At 35.8% G+C, this 18,358-nt stretch overlaps 1 protein-coding gene across 2 annotated transcripts in view; it reads left to right on the top strand.

The window, feature by feature from the left end:
* Septin7 (septin 7) overlaps nt 1–18,358 on the top strand; it is a 63,466-nt gene that overhangs the window by 22,536 nt on the left and 22,572 nt on the right. For both annotated transcript variants that reach the window (XM_028872570.2, XM_028872571.2), the window contains exons 4-6: nt 3,191–3,297; nt 11,709–11,809; nt 13,273–13,407. In XM_028872570.2, the coding sequence (XP_028728403.1) occupies nt 3,191–3,297; nt 11,709–11,809; nt 13,273–13,407 (343 nt within the window). The remainder of the gene's footprint in view (nt 1–3,190; nt 3,298–11,708; nt 11,810–13,272; nt 13,408–18,358) is intronic.

Below are 18,358 nucleotides of genomic sequence, written 5' to 3'. Positions count from 1 at the left end.
AAAAGCTGTCTGCCTCAGCAGTTCCAGTGTGGTGCTAAAGGCCTGCTGCTGTGTTCCAGTATCAATGAACAGTCTTGTGGTAGAAGCACTTACCAAATAACCAAGGAGAGCAGGTAAAAGCGTTTCCCCCAGACTTCTTTTTATCTGCGCCACTCCAGGAAAGTGCTGCTCACCCTGAAGGGAGGTCTTCCACCTCAGATAACTATCCTTCTGGTCAATCCTTGGGTTAGAAATAGTTCATGTGTGCCCAGGTAGAATGCAGTTTTTTTTGTCCCTCTATCATAAGGTCTCTCACATACTTGCCCAGAGCCATATCTCTTACTTGAATTCAGATCCAATCAAATTGACAACCAAGGTTAACAGTCATACTACTTTTTTTTTTTCATCATTTATGTGTCAGGCATATGTTTATTTTGTATATTAAGTCATAATCCTATCATAGGAACTCATTTCAGAGGTGACATTAAGGTATTAGATTAGCTTACTTGCTCATGGTTGCAAATCCAGTCTGTTTCTGTTATTAATATCAATGCAGAGTCTCATTTAAGAGTAATGAGTATATATTAATACTCAGTTGAGTAACACTGGAGCCAGTACATCTAGAGAATTCTTGATTGCAAATCTTTTTTTAAAAATTAATTAAAAACCATTATCAGGCTGAGTGTGGTGGTACACTTGGGAGGCAGAGGCAGGAAGATTTCTAAGTTCAAGGCCAGCCCAGGCTACACAGTGAGACAGTGTCTCAAACAGAGCATAAGCAAAATACCACCATAACCAAGAACCAGTGTCAGGTTGGTCACAATGAGACATGTCGCATTCTTGATGGCTGTGGGGTCAAATATATCTCTATTTGTGCTTCCCTAGAAAAGTGGCTGGGCTTCCACTATGCTGAGTTCTATACCTCACTAAATCATATTTAGTAGTAAATTGTATATCCAGTCCAAGAAATAAGTCTTGAAAATATATCCTATATAAGGAATGTACCTGATAAAGCTATGGATTACATGTTAGTCTTAAGCCTAATTTTTTTTGGTTTTTTTGAGACAGGTTTTTCTGTGTAATAGCCCTGGCTGTTCTGGAACTTGCTTTGTAGACCAGGCTGGCCTCAACTCCTAAAAGCATGCACCACCATGCAAGCCCATTTTTATTAGTACATTTTCACTGCTTAGTTTTAAGATCCAGAACTAGGGATAAAGGAAAGAAAAAGATAGGGATGATAGAGAATGGTAGGGCAATTAATTGGTTAAGTGCTTGATTAGTTTTTAGTTTTGATTTTAGTTGAATTCCTTTGATTACAGACATTGTATATTATATGTATTTAGGTATATTTAGGATGTTAGAAAACATGCACGGCCATTTGTAAGTTATATCCACCATATAACCCAGGATGGCCTGGAACTCTATTGTAAAATTAGTAATAATAGTAATAATCCCAATTTTTATTTCTAATTTCATTAATTTGAATTTTTTCTTTTATTCTCAGTGTAGTTGATGGCTTCTTAATTTTGAAGGCCCTTTTGGACAGCTCACTTAGTTTTGTTAATTTTTTTCTAGTTTTTCTTTTTTGGGGGGTGCGCAGTCTGCCATAGCCATTATTTCGTTTTGTATTTAATTTACTCTTTTCTAGATCCATAAGCTGAAATGGTTGTTTTTTAATCCGATCATCATTTTTATGTAAGCATTTACAACTGACAATTCCCTAGTCCTGCCTTTCTTAGTGCGATAAGGTTGGCACACTGGGTTGTCATTTTCATTTTTCAATGTATATATTTTACTTTCCTTTATAATTTCCTTTCTGATCCTTTGGTTATATGAGAGTGTATTGATTAATTTCTAAATATGTATAAACTTCTCCATTTATTTTTATTTTATGTGTTTGTTCATGTGCTCATGTGAGCATGCATGTGGAGGCTGGACCAACGTTGACACCAGGTGTCTTCCTTGGTCTCTTTGAACCTAGACTGCCTGGTGAGCCCCAAGGACCCTCCTGTGTCCCTGCTTTTACATGGCCACTGGGGATCAAATTCTGCTCTTCATGTTTTCACTGCAAAGCACTTTACTCACCGAGCTGTCTCCATAGCCTCAGTTTTATTTAAAAAATACATGTTTTTATTTCAGTTTTTCCTTTTCAAGGCCTATTTGTTACTCTTGCAAAGGAACCGAACAGGTGCCCTGCAACCGTCCCAGATTGCTAATTTTTAATATCTTTAGTCATTCAGTATTGTCTATAATAAAGCTTAGTACTTTTACTTTTTATTTCACTGAAGCAGTGATACATACAGCTAATTTTTTTTTCTTAATGTGACTGTCTTTGGTCACTAAAACACATTTCTGTTGAAGTGTCAGTTACAGTATTAGAAATGTTACTCTTAAAAAAGATGGATGGTAAATTATTAAACATCTATTTTAAAAACCTTTGACGGTGTGGATCTTATTTGGTTAGCATCTTTTCCTGTGGCTGTGATAAGTACCCTGACAAAAACAACCTGAGAAGGGTTTATTTTGGGTCACAGTGGTTGTAGCAGGGAAGGCCTGGTATCAGAAGCTTGAGGCAGCTGGTCACACTGCATCCAGTCAAGAAGGAGATTGAGTTGATTGCTTGGTCTCACCTAGCTTCTTTCTATGAAGTCCAGGACCTAACCCCAGAGGGTGATATCTCCTCTTAGCCCCCATTCTTTTAACCAGGGTCATTTTATCTGTTATGCAAATCAAATAACCCCCCACAGGCATGCCCAGAGGCTAACCTAATCTAAATAAGCTGGAAGTTTGTCTCCTAGGTGATTCCAGATCCTATCGAAGTGATTACCCTAGCCATCATCACTCAATGTGAAACTGAGGACAAACATATTTTTCCCGAGGCCTGCTCTTTTCTGAAGGGGAACGGAGGAGCAGTGATCTGGGGAGGAGAGGTGGTGCGCAGAACCGAGAGCAGTGGGGGGAGGGGAGGCTGCAGTTGGGATGTATTGTATGAGAGAAGAATAAATAAAAAGAAAAAACCCCATTCTTTTCTAATATGGAGTCTTGATGTTTTTGATTGTGAGCCTATTCTTTAGCGGCTTAACCATCTCTCCAGCCCGAATATGGGATCTTTGTTATATTTTGAATGTCACTAACTAGGGAATTACTAGCATTATTATATTCATTGTATAAATTGGTTGAATTTGACAGGTTTTTCTTCTGTTTCTTTTAGGTGAATCTGGACTGGGAAAGTCAACATTAATCAACTCATTGTTCCTCACAGATTTATATTCTCCAGAATATCCAGGGCCTTCTCATAGAATAAAAAAGACTGTACAGGTATGTATGGTATTGCTGTTAATTAATAACAGTTATGTCAACACGCAACAAAATCATTTTATTTGGTGTCTAGAAGTAGATTCATACTTGACTTGAAGAGGAAAGTGGTAAACACGACTTCATTAAACTAAAACCAAAAACATATATATGATCAGAGGTATTATCTTGATTAGAGCCTGCGATAATTGCTCTGATGATCCTCTTAGAAATTTCATTGTAATATAGTAATAACCCTAGGGTTGTGTAGTCCGTTATGATACTCTTTGCACATATGACTAAGGTTGAACCATTAAAATTAAATAAAATTTAGAATGCAGTTTCTCGGTTGCATCATACACATCTCAAGTGCTCTTGTGCTAACCACATGTGCTAAATGGTTCTTATTTTGGACAGCCATATATAAAACACTTCCACTATTGGCCGTGAGTTAATACCATATGATAGTTAAATGGCAGTAGTAATTATGTCAGACTGCCAAGCCATATATGGTTAGTTTATCACCTCTTGGTCTTATTATGCATGCTGATGAGCTGAGATCTTACTAAATATAGTTCCTGATCTTGTATGTTTGAAGTAGGACTGGACTTCTACATTTCTAACAGGACCCCAAGTGGAGTGGCTACTGCTGGTTGTCAGAACACACTTTATAAAAAGGTCTAGACTTAGTCACTTTCAACCTTCCTAATGCTGCAACCCTTTAATATACTTAGTTCTTCATGTTGTGGTGACCCCCCAACCATAAAATTATTTTCATTGCTACTTCATAACTGTAATTTTGCTACGGTTCTGATTCGTAATGTAAATATCTGAAATGCAGGATATCTGATATGTGACTCCAAAAGGGGTTGTGACCACAGGTTGAGAACTACTGCTCAGACTCTAAATCTGCACTCTAAATTTGCAGCACAATAGCTTGTAGCTATGTGTTTTTCCGAGGTTTTTTAAGAAATGTATTCCAAATTGAGATATTCTGCAAGTGTGAAACGTGCTTCAGATTTTGAACACTTAGCATGGAGAAAAGAATGTAACTTCTCATTGGTTTTGTTGTTGATATTTATTGGATTGTTCTTTTGTTTTGTTTTGTTTTGTTTTGTTTTGTGACAGGGTTTCTCTAGGTAGCCCTGGGCTGTCCTCTAACTCAGAGATCCACCTGCCTCTGCCTTCACTCTCAGTGCTGAGATTAAAGGCGTTCACCACCACTGCCCTGCTCTCTCATTGTTTTTGTATCAACCATATTCAAAGTGGCTACTGAAAAATTTAAATGTACTTAATGTGGATCACTGTATACTTTTTGGTAGCACTGTTCCAACTATTGATTAAAAGCTTATTGGTGGGCTGTAAAGTAAGATACAACACATTGTTGAGGCCTGTGGGTTTAGAGCTGGATTTGAAGTAGTGATTAGACCAATGTACAAGATGGACAGGCAGAAACACACATATCATACTGCCTGGTGCAGTTTGGTCATTTGATTAAGGAGTAGTTTTATGAAGAAATATTTTATTTCTCATTTAGACTTTGTTTGATTTAGAGAGGGAATAAAATGTAACCTTTAATTTGCCTACAGAAAAGTGTTCCTAAGAATGTGAGCCTACATGGCTTATTTATTTTTTGACTAGTATTAAAGATTTTAATCCTAAAGAAGAAAAACTTACTTTTTCAACGTAGGCCTTAATATTCAAGATCAGAAAACTTGGAAATTTTTAATGAAGTCTACAGTATAGACTTCTAAGTTCAGATGTATTTGGTATAAAATAATCTGCTAGATATTGTCATGGACCTATAAAAACTATTCTTGGTTAGGTAATTTTCTGAGTTCTCATTATTGTTCTAACCTGTAGATAGCTAATTCCAAGTCTACACAAAAAACACTTACTGAGTTACTGTTACCATCTTCCAGATACTGCTGTAGATGCTTATTTACTTGATTCTTACAAGTCTTAAAACTTCATGTGATAGATGGTAGTAATATCTCATTTTACCAATATGATTGTTGAGACAGACTGGGCTGTGCCCTGAGATCATGTAATAAATAAATAAATAAAGGAGACAAGTTTCAAATCCAGACTGTTTGTACACAGGCACACACATACACACATGCTCTAGGTGGTTAATGACTGTTAGTTGAATAGACTAATCGGTTCTTCAGAAAAGGATTAGCTTTTCTTTACTAGTACTTTATGAAAAAACAACGCACTATAGTTTTATAAGTTAGCAGTTTTCTTCTGGTTTGTTTTGCTAAATGACAATATAAGGTGCTGTTCCTTGGGAGCCATCACCTTGTTTTTTGAGACATGTCTTCCACTGACTGGGAGCTCGCTATTAGGCTCGGCTGCCTGGCCGGTGAACCATAGGTGTATTCCTGTCTCCACTGTCCAGCATTGGGATTGCTTTTTTACATGGATTTTGGGGAATCAAATTCAGGTCCCTTTGTTCCTGTGGCAAATACTTTACTGACTGTTTTCTCCCCACCCCTCATTTTTAGCTCTCTATCCATTCACCCAGTAACTTCTGCTAGTGTCTTAATAGATGGAAATATTAACATAGTAATTTTGAGATATAACACAAAGATTAACATGTTATTTGACAAAATATTCAGTGAGAGATTATAGTTTTCGTTATTCTGTTATTTTACAAATCGAGGAAACATCTGTTAAAAAGGATTCATAAGATGTTGCCATCACTGATTTTCTATATTGTCCTTTTTACTAAGTTTGTTCTGAAAATGCTTTGTTATGAAAAAGCCTTTTGAGGAAAAAGGACACAAACTTAAGCATAAGTATTATGGATTTTCACATATATCCATACATCTGGGCAACCTGATTTTGGGTTAATGTGTACTACATTTTCAACATTCCAGAAAGTTTCCATATGCTCCTCCTCCAGTGTTATGTCATTCCTTCCCCAAAGACAAACACCTCACCTCTCTAGATTAATTTGGATGTTCTTGAACTTCATGTGGATTTATTCTTGAAACAGATTTCTTTCCCCGAGAATTCTTTTTCTCACTTGTTCATGCTTGTTGTACTAGTCCTCATTGCTGGGTAGTATTGCTGTGTAGTAATATATCATAGCATGTCCTTTTTGTTTTGGATAAACATTTGGGTTTCTGTGTTTTACTCATACAAATATCCTGTTGTATATGAATGTGGAAAGACAAAAACATTTCATTGTTTTCATGTACTTTCCATTTGTAGTTCAGTTGAAGATGTCTGCTTTACTAATTGGCTACTTAGGTTTCATTGAACTGCTTTGGTCATTTTAGTATTTCCTGTCTTTTTCTTCCATATTTCCAGATTTCTTTACATATGAATCCTTGACATTTTAAGCATTGCAGATGTCTTATTCCTAGCTAGCATCTGTTTAGAAAGCTGTAACTTTTGCTCATTTACTGTCAGGGAAGAACATGATATATGTGGGCAAAAGTCATTCAAGAGGCCTTAATATAGTTAGAATGTGATCATCTTTTGCAGCCTGTTGGCTCTCCCACCCCCAGTCCAATAGTCTAGCAGATGATCTGTCCTTGAAGTAATAAGTAGTCTCAGTAGAGGGATTGATCTATCCTTATTATCACATTTCATACATAGAGACCAATATAGGCATACTGTCCAGAGTTTTGAATGACAAATGTCTGTGACTTTTGTGTCCTGAAAGAATTTTAGAACATTTCCAGTTGTCAGAAAATAAAGGAAAAATCCTCTCCTATGATGTGGCCAAAGAGTAAAACCTTAAATAATATGCAGCATCATAGTCTCCTTCCTGAATGTTACATTTATAGTAGACTTGTGTTTTCCGGAAGAGATCTGACATTCATAGTCTTGGAAGATTACTAAGTATTTAAACTAATAAAGAACTGATTCTGAGGTCTCTGCTCCTCAGTGGCTCTGATTCAAGTGAAGGTCTCACTTGAACTCTGAGATTAATTCCTAACCTCCTATGTTGGCTGGAGGTCCTCTGCTGAGCATGGCCAGCCAGATGTGAGCAGCCATCAGGCATTGTTTTCCCTATACTAGTGCTTCTCAGTGTGAGTGGACACCAGATGGAGGCAAAATCCAAATAATTTGCATTTCTTTTAAATTCTCAAGTTGTTGTAGTCACAAAGCTTAGTATTTAAGAATCCTTGCTCTGTAGTACTTCTGGATTGTTGTAAACTGCTTTCATTTTATGTCGGGGAGAAGGTCAGAGAGGGAAGTGTTTCTCCTTAATACTTCCAAGGCGATTTCTGGTTGAATGCAATAGTGCCATGTTACTTCTGTCCTGGTTTATATATTTTTCCACAGTAGATTATAAAAATTAAATGAAGGGGAAAAATAGTTGTACTCTCCATGTTCTTATTTAACAAACTATGTAATAGTATATGTATGTAATTATTACATTTTATTTCACATTTTTTATTGTTTTTTAAAAATGGTATTTTTTTGTCATTGTAAGATTGTGAACTATGTTTTCTTGGGGGGGAACTATCTTTTATTTGAGATATAGTTTATTTCAATTTTAGTTTCTTGATTGGCAAATTTATCTTGATGTACTGTAAAATGTTTTCTTGGTGTAAAGTTTAGTAAATCACTTTAGTAGTCTTGTAGTGATACAGATTAGGTAGCTATGCAATTTATAGAGGTGAGAAAAATTGCAAGCAATAGGTTATACTCTTAGAATAAAATGCTTTATATTTATAGACGTCATGAAAAGTTTTCAGAGCCCAGTTAAATGTTCTTAGAGATACCACTCCTCTTTTGAACCAGTCATTTGCGCGAACATTTCAGTGCTTTACACACTAGGTAGGTCTACAGTAATGACAGATGCAGCGTTCTCAAGGATCTCTAGTGGGAAAACATAGGAAATATGAAATAACAACAATGCTGCTGTTAGTAAGATGCTTTTGGTGATTAGTGGTGTGGTGGCGGGAGGCAGTAGCAGTGAAGATGGGCGAGAGCTGTGCAGAAAAGGACAAGAACGGATATTTATAAATGATTATGAAGGAAGCATTTATTCCCAAAGACCTATGCTAGCCTGTAATTTACCTCCTGGGTGCTCAGATTACAGTGTTAGGCTATCACACCCAGTCTCTTTCACTTTTTATGTTTTCCAAGGAAACATCTGAGGTAGTAAATGGAGTGTTTTCTGTCTTTGAGCCAAGTAGATGTACCAGGCTGTCCCTTCAGAGCTTTGGCCTTACAGCTGCTTCTTAAGGAAGTATGGGTAAAGGGATAAACCCTCGACAGAAATTTTTAACCTTTTCTTCAGCATGGTATGCACTTAATTAAACAACACATTTTATTTATGTTAATAAATGTCTTGGGAACATTAGATTAAAAAGTTTAATGTACTTGGTAGTCCTTTTGGTTATAAAGATGAACAATAATCATTGAAGGCTTGACTTGCTCCTAGATTGAAAAGCTACAATATTAGAAATAGTGGTATCTTTGATTTGTTGGATGTAGGGAGTCGAAAGATGCCTCAATAAATCAACAACACACATAAATGATATGAGATTTCGTTTTACTTAGTTTCTAGAGAAAAGCATAGTAGGAAATGCCCCTGCTTCATTCTCTTGTATAGCTTTGTTTCTTTGGCATTAAGTTATGCATGTAGTGTTAGAGAACTCTGGGTGATGCTTTGAAACATGCTGAAGTGACCTGCTTAAGAAAAGTGCATGGGAAAGTGACCATTTGGAGCAGATGGTTAGAGAATGTGGAAATTCCTGGGCTTGAATTAATTTGTTTTCCATGGATCCCATGAGGATACTTGCAAAACCAGATAATAGGGTAAAATTGGATCCTATGAATGGCACTAGTTTACAGTTAATGTTTTTTGAATCTTTGCCATTTGTTGCTGACTTCTTTGTGTTTGATCACGTATGGATACCCAAAATTTCATAGGCTAGAAATGGAAACTATCTTTATAAACAGACTCATCAAAGTACATAAAAGCTTCATTTTTTTTCTTACCAAGTCAATAAACAAGTTGAACTTTTTAAAAATGTACTGAGGGTTGAACCTGGGACCTTAAAATTGTCAAATAATCACTTTGCCACTTTACTTATAGCCCAGTACCTAATCTTTGTTAATACAAACAGCCTTAAAACATAAGCTGTCTATTAAGGTATGTTGTTAATATATACTATTACTGAAAGAGTATTAGGTCATGTTAATAAGAAAGCCAGAAATTGTTTGAAGTAGATCTGTCTTATCATATGTCTGTGATGTGTATGTACATCATGTAACGTGGTGCCTTCAGAGGTTTAGAAGAGGGTGTCAAGTCTCCTGGATTTGGAGTTAGTTGTAAGCCTCCATGTGACTGGTAGTAACCAAACTTGGTTCCTTGGCAACAAGTCCTCTTAACTGCTGAGCCATTCGTTATTCTTGGCTCTGGTTATTTCTTTTTAATGACACATATCATCAACGATAACTTTATTTTTTTTTTTTTTTTTTTTTTTTTTTTTTTTTTTTTTGTATTTCATCCGAATAACTCTTATAAAAGAGCTGGGGATGAATTCAAGATATTTTAAAATGTAGATTTGATCAGATTATCCTTTGACCAAAGAACTACAAAGTGTGAACTTCTTGATAATATAACACTGATGAATAGTTAAAACTCTTATTTACTGGTATTTAGTTTTTAATCTATGTAGACTTAATACTAATATTTAATTAATACTTTCAAATATTCAGATTGCCAGTAGATAAATATGCTTATATTTGGGATACTCAATTTTTACTAATCATACAAGCCAAGATCAAAGCAGTTTGAAGAATATTGATCTGCAGGATAAGTCCAAGGCTTATCTAAGAGACAGGAAACATGCCTTCCCATAGACTTGCATGTCTGAATTACTGGCTTTCTTTTCCCCAATTTCAGTAACTTCTGATAATAAACTACTTTTTTCAAAAAACTCCTGATTGCAGTAAGCATATAATGTTCAGTTTGGTAGCTACGTGTGAGCTATGCAAGTTTATTCACAGGAAATAAAACTAAATATTCAATTCCTTGATCATACTCATTAACATTCCAAGAGATAGGTAACCACATAACCAAGAATTGCTGTTTTGGACAGTAAAGGTGAAGCCAATTTTGTCACCTCAGAAGTACTATTGAATATTGTTGCAAATGACTCTTGCCCAAACATCCTAGCTTCTGCTTCACAGTCTCTTTATTGATCAGCAAATGTCTGTTAGAAATGCCAGAGGGAGCCAGGTGGTGGCGGTGCACATCTTTAATCCAAGCACTTGGGGAGGCAGAGGCCAACCTGTTCTACAGAGTGAGATCCAGGACAGTCTCTAAAACTACGCAGAAAAACCTTGTCTTGAAAAAACAAAAAAAAAAAAAAAAAAAAAAAAAAAAAAAAAAAAAAAAAAAAGAAAGAAATGCCAGAGGGGAGTGAAAAGGCATCCTCATTTGCATAATCCTTAAAAGTATATCAAACTTTCTTAACCCAGTGATTATTCAACACATTGCTGAAGCTGCTTTTCATATGCCTTTGATCACATTTCCACCTTAAGTCTGGTAGTCTTAATGTCATTTTAGGCATTTGACACTCAAAGTTTGAGCATAAGTCTTGGCTTCTTTAAGTTAGCTTACCAATACTTCTGGAGCCTCTGAGGAAAGTATTTTTGCTCCTTGAAACAGTGATTGCTTTCTTTTAGACACCTGAAAGTTGATGGTTTAATAGTTATCACAGCATATTGCTTTGATCAGATAATATATACCTTTAGCCATACAGCTGGGACTTGCAGAAAAACCATAAATTCTGCCAGGAACTAAAGCTGTAATTTAAGGCTCTTTTTCTTACAATACTTTAAAACTTCTGAAGACACTTGAAGTATGAGTTTGTCATACTATTTACATGTGTTTTTCTTTCATTAACTAGGACGCTATCCTAGTTACTCAGTCATGTAGGGGCTGGGAAGACGGCTCAGTGGTTAAAGTGTTTTCCATCCCAGTGTGAGGACTGGAGTTGCAGTCTGCATCCAGAACCCTTGTGAAGACCTAGTGGGTGTGGCAGAGACAAAGGATGCCCAGAGAAAAGTGACTAGCCGGACTAGTGATGTCAGTGAGTTCTGGGTTCAATTGAGAGGCCATGCCTCAGTGTGTAAGATGAAGAGCAATTGATGAAGAACTTCCCCATCAGCCTTGAGCCTCTACAACCATGCACATATAGGTACACTTGCACCTTCACACATGTGAACATACATGCACACACCGTGCACATTTGCATGCATATGTGTACACACACACAGAGAGAAAGAGAGAGAGACAAACAGACTGACAGACAGACAGAAAACATGTAGGTGGTTGGATTTAATTTGTAAACAGCTTTCCAGCTGGTTTTGAGAAACTTGAGTGTCCTTGCCTCTTGTTACAAGAAACAACTCACATAATATATAATTAATATGTACACCAATGATTCTTACAGGTGGAGCAATCCAAAGTCTTAATCAAAGAAGGTGGCGTTCAGTTGCTGCTGACAATAGTTGATACCCCAGGATTTGGAGATGCAGTGGATAATAGTAATTGGTAAGAAATGTTTGTCCCCATTGTTTCCCAGCTCACTCTAAATACCAGTGTAGTTAATTACCCAGGCGTGATGGCACATCTTTAATCTTATCAGTTGGAAGGCAGAGGCAGGCATGGTCTATATAGCTAGTTCAGGCTAGAGCTACACAGTGAGACCCTGCCTTAGAAACAGAAACAAAAGCCTAGAACAACAAAGAACTTAACAGTGAGAATCATTAAGTTTTAAATGATTAAAACTTGGGTTCATATACCAAATTTGCTGTAACTCTTACTTGAAAGCTTTTCTACCTGGACTGGTTTGTTCTTTTGTTTCTGTGTCTTTTTTTTCTATTTTGGTGTTTTGAGACATGATCTCTTTGGGTCTCAAGATGGTTAAGAACTTAAATCCTCTTGCTTCAGCCTCTGATTTCTCTCTATATACAGTGGGGTTACTACCTCTTATACTAATATGTGGGTACGTGTACATATATATATATGTATTTTATATGTATTATATAGCATATATTATATGCTACAACAATATTGTTATATATGCTGTATAATGTATTAATACTTATGATGATATATATATATATAATTATAACAAATTAAAGTGTTCTACTATAATTTTGTTTGTTATCTGAATTATATCACACCCTAACTTGTCTAATATTTTAGATTTTTGGTTTTTCAGTAAATTATAGATGAATCAAACACTCATGGAACTCTAGTCCGAAGTAATCTTATATTTGTATTTATAAACTGTTTCTTCTTTGAGTTTCACGTTGATGCTGAGTTGCAGTTAATTAACATTTTTCTCAACTCAAAATAACCAGTAAGCTAATCATGAGGTTTTTGTATTATTTAATCTTTCTTGGAAATTTAAAACTGTGGATGTAATTGTTTTCAGATTATAAAATATTTAGCATTGATATAGTTATCAATGTAAATAATATACTCATTAATTACCAGAGCTTTGCTTTGACACAGAACAATTCATATTTTAAATTTGAAAGTTAAAAATAATGAATCAAGATATATTTCATGCAGTTTTTTAAATCTATTTTTGTGTGTGTATGTGTGTGTGTTTTCACACATACACATTCAGATGTGGAGGCCCGAGGTCTAGATTAGTGTCTCTTTGATTGCTCTACACCTTTAGTTTTTGGAGACAGGTAAGCTTTTAGCTAGACTACTGCTCATGAGCTCTGTCTCTGCCCATACCCCACAAGCTGGGTCAAACTCACATGGTTCTGGGTTGGAACACAGGTCTCTGTGCTTTCACAGTAGGCCCTTTACTGATTGAGCCATCTCCCCAGCCTAACTTTACCTACTTCTCAATCAGTATGTAGAACAATTTTAGATGTTTTCTAGTGGTGAATTATTTTTTTAAATCAAATTACAATTATTATCCTTTAATTGTCAAACAGTTCATTCCTTTGTAGGATTGTAACTTAATTGTTCTGTTTATCTACATTGTCCAGCTGGCAGCCTGTCATTGACTACATTGATAGTAAATTTGAGGATTACTTAAATGCAGAATCTCGAGTGAACAGACGTCAGATGCCCGATAACAGGGTTCAGTGTTGTTTATACTTCATCGCTCCTTCAGGACATGGGTCAGTACCTTGATGCTTTGCTATTCATTGTTTATATTGTGTGAATATTTTAGAAAAATGTGTCTGTGGAGTACATATAACTAGATCATTTATAAAAGAACCTGATGTCATGTAAAAGGGGCTTGGAACAACCTGTTTAAGACCTAGGTAGTTGCTTTCATCTGCTTCATAAAAAGAAGGGTTTCCAATTTACAGTCAGATTTTTGAGATCTTATAACTAATAGTTTTTTGAAGTTTTTGTTTTAACCATGTTTTTGTAAGAGCAAGTTAAAAACCATGCTTTTTGGTTTGTTAAGTTATCAAAAAGGCAGTAATACTTACTGAGTTTATGGAGATTCTAAGAAACCCCAAGGTAAAAACTTACAGACAAGGAAATTTACTGTAAGCCTAACAGAAAAGGTAATAATAATAAAAACAAAGCTTAAGTGCTAGCTTTCTTGTGCTATTTCTTTCTAAGTGGTTCATTACACTTTAATGTGAAGATTACTGTGTTTACATCAGTATTATTCTCTTTTAGTAGTTCAGACTAAAGTATTAAGACATTCATCTGATCTGATCCGTTTGATAGTAAAACAGAACAAAAACTCTGTACTCTTCTATTTTGGGTAGTTATGTGTCATCATTAGCTATTAGTATTTCCATTACTTTACTCTTCTTCAGTCTTTTGGGGGGGGGGGTTGATAAGTCACAGCATAACCTAACTACCAAATCACTGTAATTCTACCTACTCTTTCCCAGAAAGAACTAGACTGTTATATAACATAAACTAAGTAGTGTTGTCGCTGCCCAGTGCTCAGAGTAGTATAAACTCATTCCCTCCTGTTGTTTTGATCTCTTTTGCCTCGTATGATGCACATTTTCCACTCTGGTAGTACAGCGAGCCATAATATGTAATTACTATTTTTGTGGTAAGGTTGGAAAAGTTTCTTTTGTGCTTAATATGGTATAGTATTGTTATAAGTTTATACATTTATGTCACTAAGCCAGCACATCCACTTATAAGACTCAAGAAAATAAAACAACGATAAAAATTTAGAAATGTGATGTGCCAGCAGGCTCTGATGGCACATCCCTGTAATCTTAGCACTTAGAAAGCGGAAGCTAGAAGATCGCAAATTCAAGACCAGCCTAGGCTATGTATTTGTTGATAGCAAGACCCTACCAAAAGAGAAAAAATATATAAAAATAAATGAAAGAAAACATGAACTATAATATAGCTCAGCTCAAGGTCCTGTATTCAATCTTCAGGACAGCCAATTCTTCACCCTGTCCACCTCATAGAAACCAAAACCAAACCCCCAACTGTCACATACTGTACATACAGCTTTTTATGAGCACTTAGGTAGCTCTTGAGTTTATACTTTTGTTTTTTTTGCGGGGGACAGGGTTTCTCTATGTAGCCATAGCTGTCCTGGAACTCACTCTGTAGACCAGGCTGGCCTCAAACTCACAGAGACCCACCTGCCTCTGCCTCCCAAGTGCTGGGATTGCAGGTGTGTGCTAGTACCACCTGGCCCTAGTTTAGCTTTTTACTAGCAGTTTCCTAGAAGTCAGCCTAGTAAAGCCATCTACAGTTAATAGAAATGAGTGAATTTATAAGAAATCTTTCAGATTCTTCCCAAGTGTTAGTGATTCCCAAGAAGTCACATTTTTATCATCCTTTGGGGCTAATTTTTATTTCTTAAAATTACATAGGAAATAAGAGTTTTCTTTTTTCTTTTTTTTTTTTTTAAGAAAAGAAATTCTGATTTTAATGATGTGCATGGCTTTAAGCCATTTCTTGTTTGTCACAGGGAACTTTTTTATTTCCTGTACCTATTTCTGAACAGTAGCTCAGCTTAACAGCTTTTAGAGATGAAGCAGAGTTTTTTCCTGTTGATACATGATACTTATAGATTAGTTGAAAAAATATGACAGTGAATATGATCTGGAATTACAGATGACCTGTTGTCTATAGGCTGAAATTGCATACAATCTGGTAAATGCATCAGGCTTTTCTCTGAGTCCCTTGGTTCTGTACAACATAGTCTTAGTACCTTCCACAATCACCTACTAGTGTCCTTATTGGATGTTAGGCAACTTAAATTTCAGTTTTTATTCTTTGTCTTGTTCACTGTTTAGTAACTGCAGTTATTAAAAGCTAGCTTTCAGATATTAAAGTGTCATTATATCCTTTTAATATTGATTGCCACTTTAAGACAAAAATCAGTGTTACTCAATGAGTTTTATATAGAAAATATGTGTAATTAATATTTGTTCTTTGGCCTTTATTTTGTTACAGGCTTTGAAGTAAATTAAGATAATCTTTCTCTTAATGTGGGTTTATCTTCTAAAAGTTATATATAAAGGTCTTTCTATTGTTTAAAAACTAATTTGTTCAGTTGAACATTTTGGTGCATGTAATCCCAACATTTGGGAGTTAGAGGAATGAGAATCAGGACTTCAGGGTTGGCTATATAGTGAGTTCAGGACTAGCCTAGGCTATAACCTTAAAACACAAAACAGCTGCCCAACCTTGAATTTGTTACTAATTTATGCTTAGAAAACTAAATGGATAGAGAAAAAATTACAACCACCATATAATCAACATGTTGAATTTCTCTCTCTCTCTCTCTCTCTCTCTCTCCTCTCTCTCTCTCTCTTTCTCTCTTTCTTTTGTCTTGATTTGTAAGCATCTGATATTTATATACTCATTTAAAAGTTTTATTGAAGTTTTTACCATTTTCCCTACACTTTAGTTTTTAAACTGGTTTCAGTGTTCTTTGGTTCTGTTTTTATGTATTACTTGATCTTATTTCAACTGTCTAAAGCGGTCTGTCCTGGGATGTGCTGTGAGCGCCTGCCCCGCTTGCCCATCTCCCCAGTGCTGCAGCTGCAGGAGCTTGGTTTACACTTCAGACACTGACTTCTGAGGCCCTGCCATACCTATTATAAGTATCTTTCTTCCTAAAAGCTGCGATACCATATGCTAAATACATAGGTTTAAATAATAGAATTAAAGCAGAGCTTATGTTTTGCTTTTAAATATAAAATCCTTGGTGTAAGTATGAAAACTGTAAATTTGATGTTGGTGTTTTATATTCACTGAAGTTTTAAACTGAATTTTACCTTTGTTCCTGTTTAAATAGGAATAACACTTTACAAACCTGTGATATAATTGCTTAATGAAGTGGTGGGCATTTACATTTTTCATGAGTATAAACTGGGAAATGGTGTATACATATTTGCTTATCTAAGATTGAATAGACCAGCTTTTTTATTTAGTGTTGGATATAAGGGTGAGAAGAAGCAAATCTCAGTTGGTTCCAAGGATAGTTTCTGTTGGCAGTGGTGAAGCGAATATGTTTACAGATAGTACAGATGATGGAGGTTGTTCCAGCCATACTTTTTTCTATTGTGCTTCATGTTCTGACTGCCAGAAAAGTCCATAGTTTAAGATAAAAAGAAAGTAGGAAGTAAACCTAAATTCTCCTCATCTCTCTCCTTACCTCATGTTTCTGTTCTGATTGTATACTAGTTGGCCTTACTACCATACAAGAGAAATACTTACTGCACACTTCCTGTTTTTAATAATACTACTTATTGAGTAAGTATCAGTCAATAAAAATATGACAGAATTCAGCCTTCCCTTTTTTCCTCATTGTTCCTTATATAGTTAAGGAATGCCCTTTGGAAGGATATTTCCATTATCTTTACTTGTTACTGTGGTGCATTAATTTTAGTCCCTGGAATATTCTAGGTATGTAGATTCAGTCTCCACTATGGATTCTAAAGGACATGTGAAAATGATAGCATTTTACTTCTTTTGTCAACAAATATTTAGGGACCTTTAGTACCTTTGCTAGGTGCTAAAAACACAGATGAACGAGATAAAAACACTCACCTAAAAGGATCTTTTAGTGTTAGAATGGAAAAAACAAACACAGGGCAAATGTATAAAGTACTGTGACCACTTAGAAGAGGTCTTTCTTCTTCATCTGGAAAAGGATTCCATGAAGAAACTCGACTGTCAGCCATATCCAAAAGAATGAATGAAGATAAGGGAAGCAAAGTAGATGGAGTATGAAACTGAAGAATGTTCAGGCAGAGGAACTGTGAGAAGTTAAAAACATCCTAGCACATTGGAGTGAAAGGTGGTTAAGGAGAGAATATTTGCCTTCACAATCTTAGTGAGCCACAGCAGCTAAGGAATATGGCTTTCAGTAGTTAGACAAGTAACAGATGATTCCGTCAGATTGAGGTGGGAGTTGTGTGCACGGTGTGCTGGGAAACCACAAAGGCTTACGTAGTTGTCCACTGTGAAGATCTCGGTGGCCTCAGCTGAAGTGTTGAAAATGAGTCTGTGTTTCTGTGTTTGTACATACATGTCTTTCATGCAGATCTTGGTATATCTTAGGAAATAAGGGATAGAAGAGCAAACAATCCTAGGTGTTTGGGTAACTGGATACATCGTGGTGTCATGTACTAAGATAGGAAACATAGGAGAGAAAAGTGGAGATTCAGATTGAGGTCTTGATTCTGAGGAACATGGCATATTGTGGGAGCATAACTACTGGGTTACACATCAGAGTGAAGTTTTGAGTGGGTATAGATTTGATAATTTTTGGGCCCTAAATGATTGTAGTGATGCTAGTCATACAGAATGTAGGGTTAAACATTGAAGGTGACCTAGCAGAGAATTCTGAAGAAATCACATGTTAAAGATCTAGTTTATAGAGAGAGAGTCCTAAGAATTCTAGAAGAGCAGGTGAGGGAATAATATTTTAGATGCTGTGTTCTGGGCAAATTAGTGATGGTAAGTGCCATAGTGGAAGTATTTGGTCTTGAAAGTGTAGAGCCAAAACCAGATTATGATGGACAGAGAGGCATGTTGAAGATTGACTTTTTAGCATTTTTCTGAGAAAGATAATTGACAACAAGAATTATATATACTGAAAGAGGACTACCATTT

Source organism: Peromyscus leucopus, chromosome 7 (genome assembly GCF_004664715.2).
Source record: "Peromyscus leucopus breed LL Stock chromosome 7, UCI_PerLeu_2.1, whole genome shotgun sequence".
Lineage (NCBI taxonomy): Eukaryota > Metazoa > Chordata > Mammalia > Rodentia > Cricetidae > Peromyscus > Peromyscus leucopus.
Note: the sequence above shows the minus strand (reverse complement) of the source record. Positions and strands in the feature narration are given on the sequence as shown.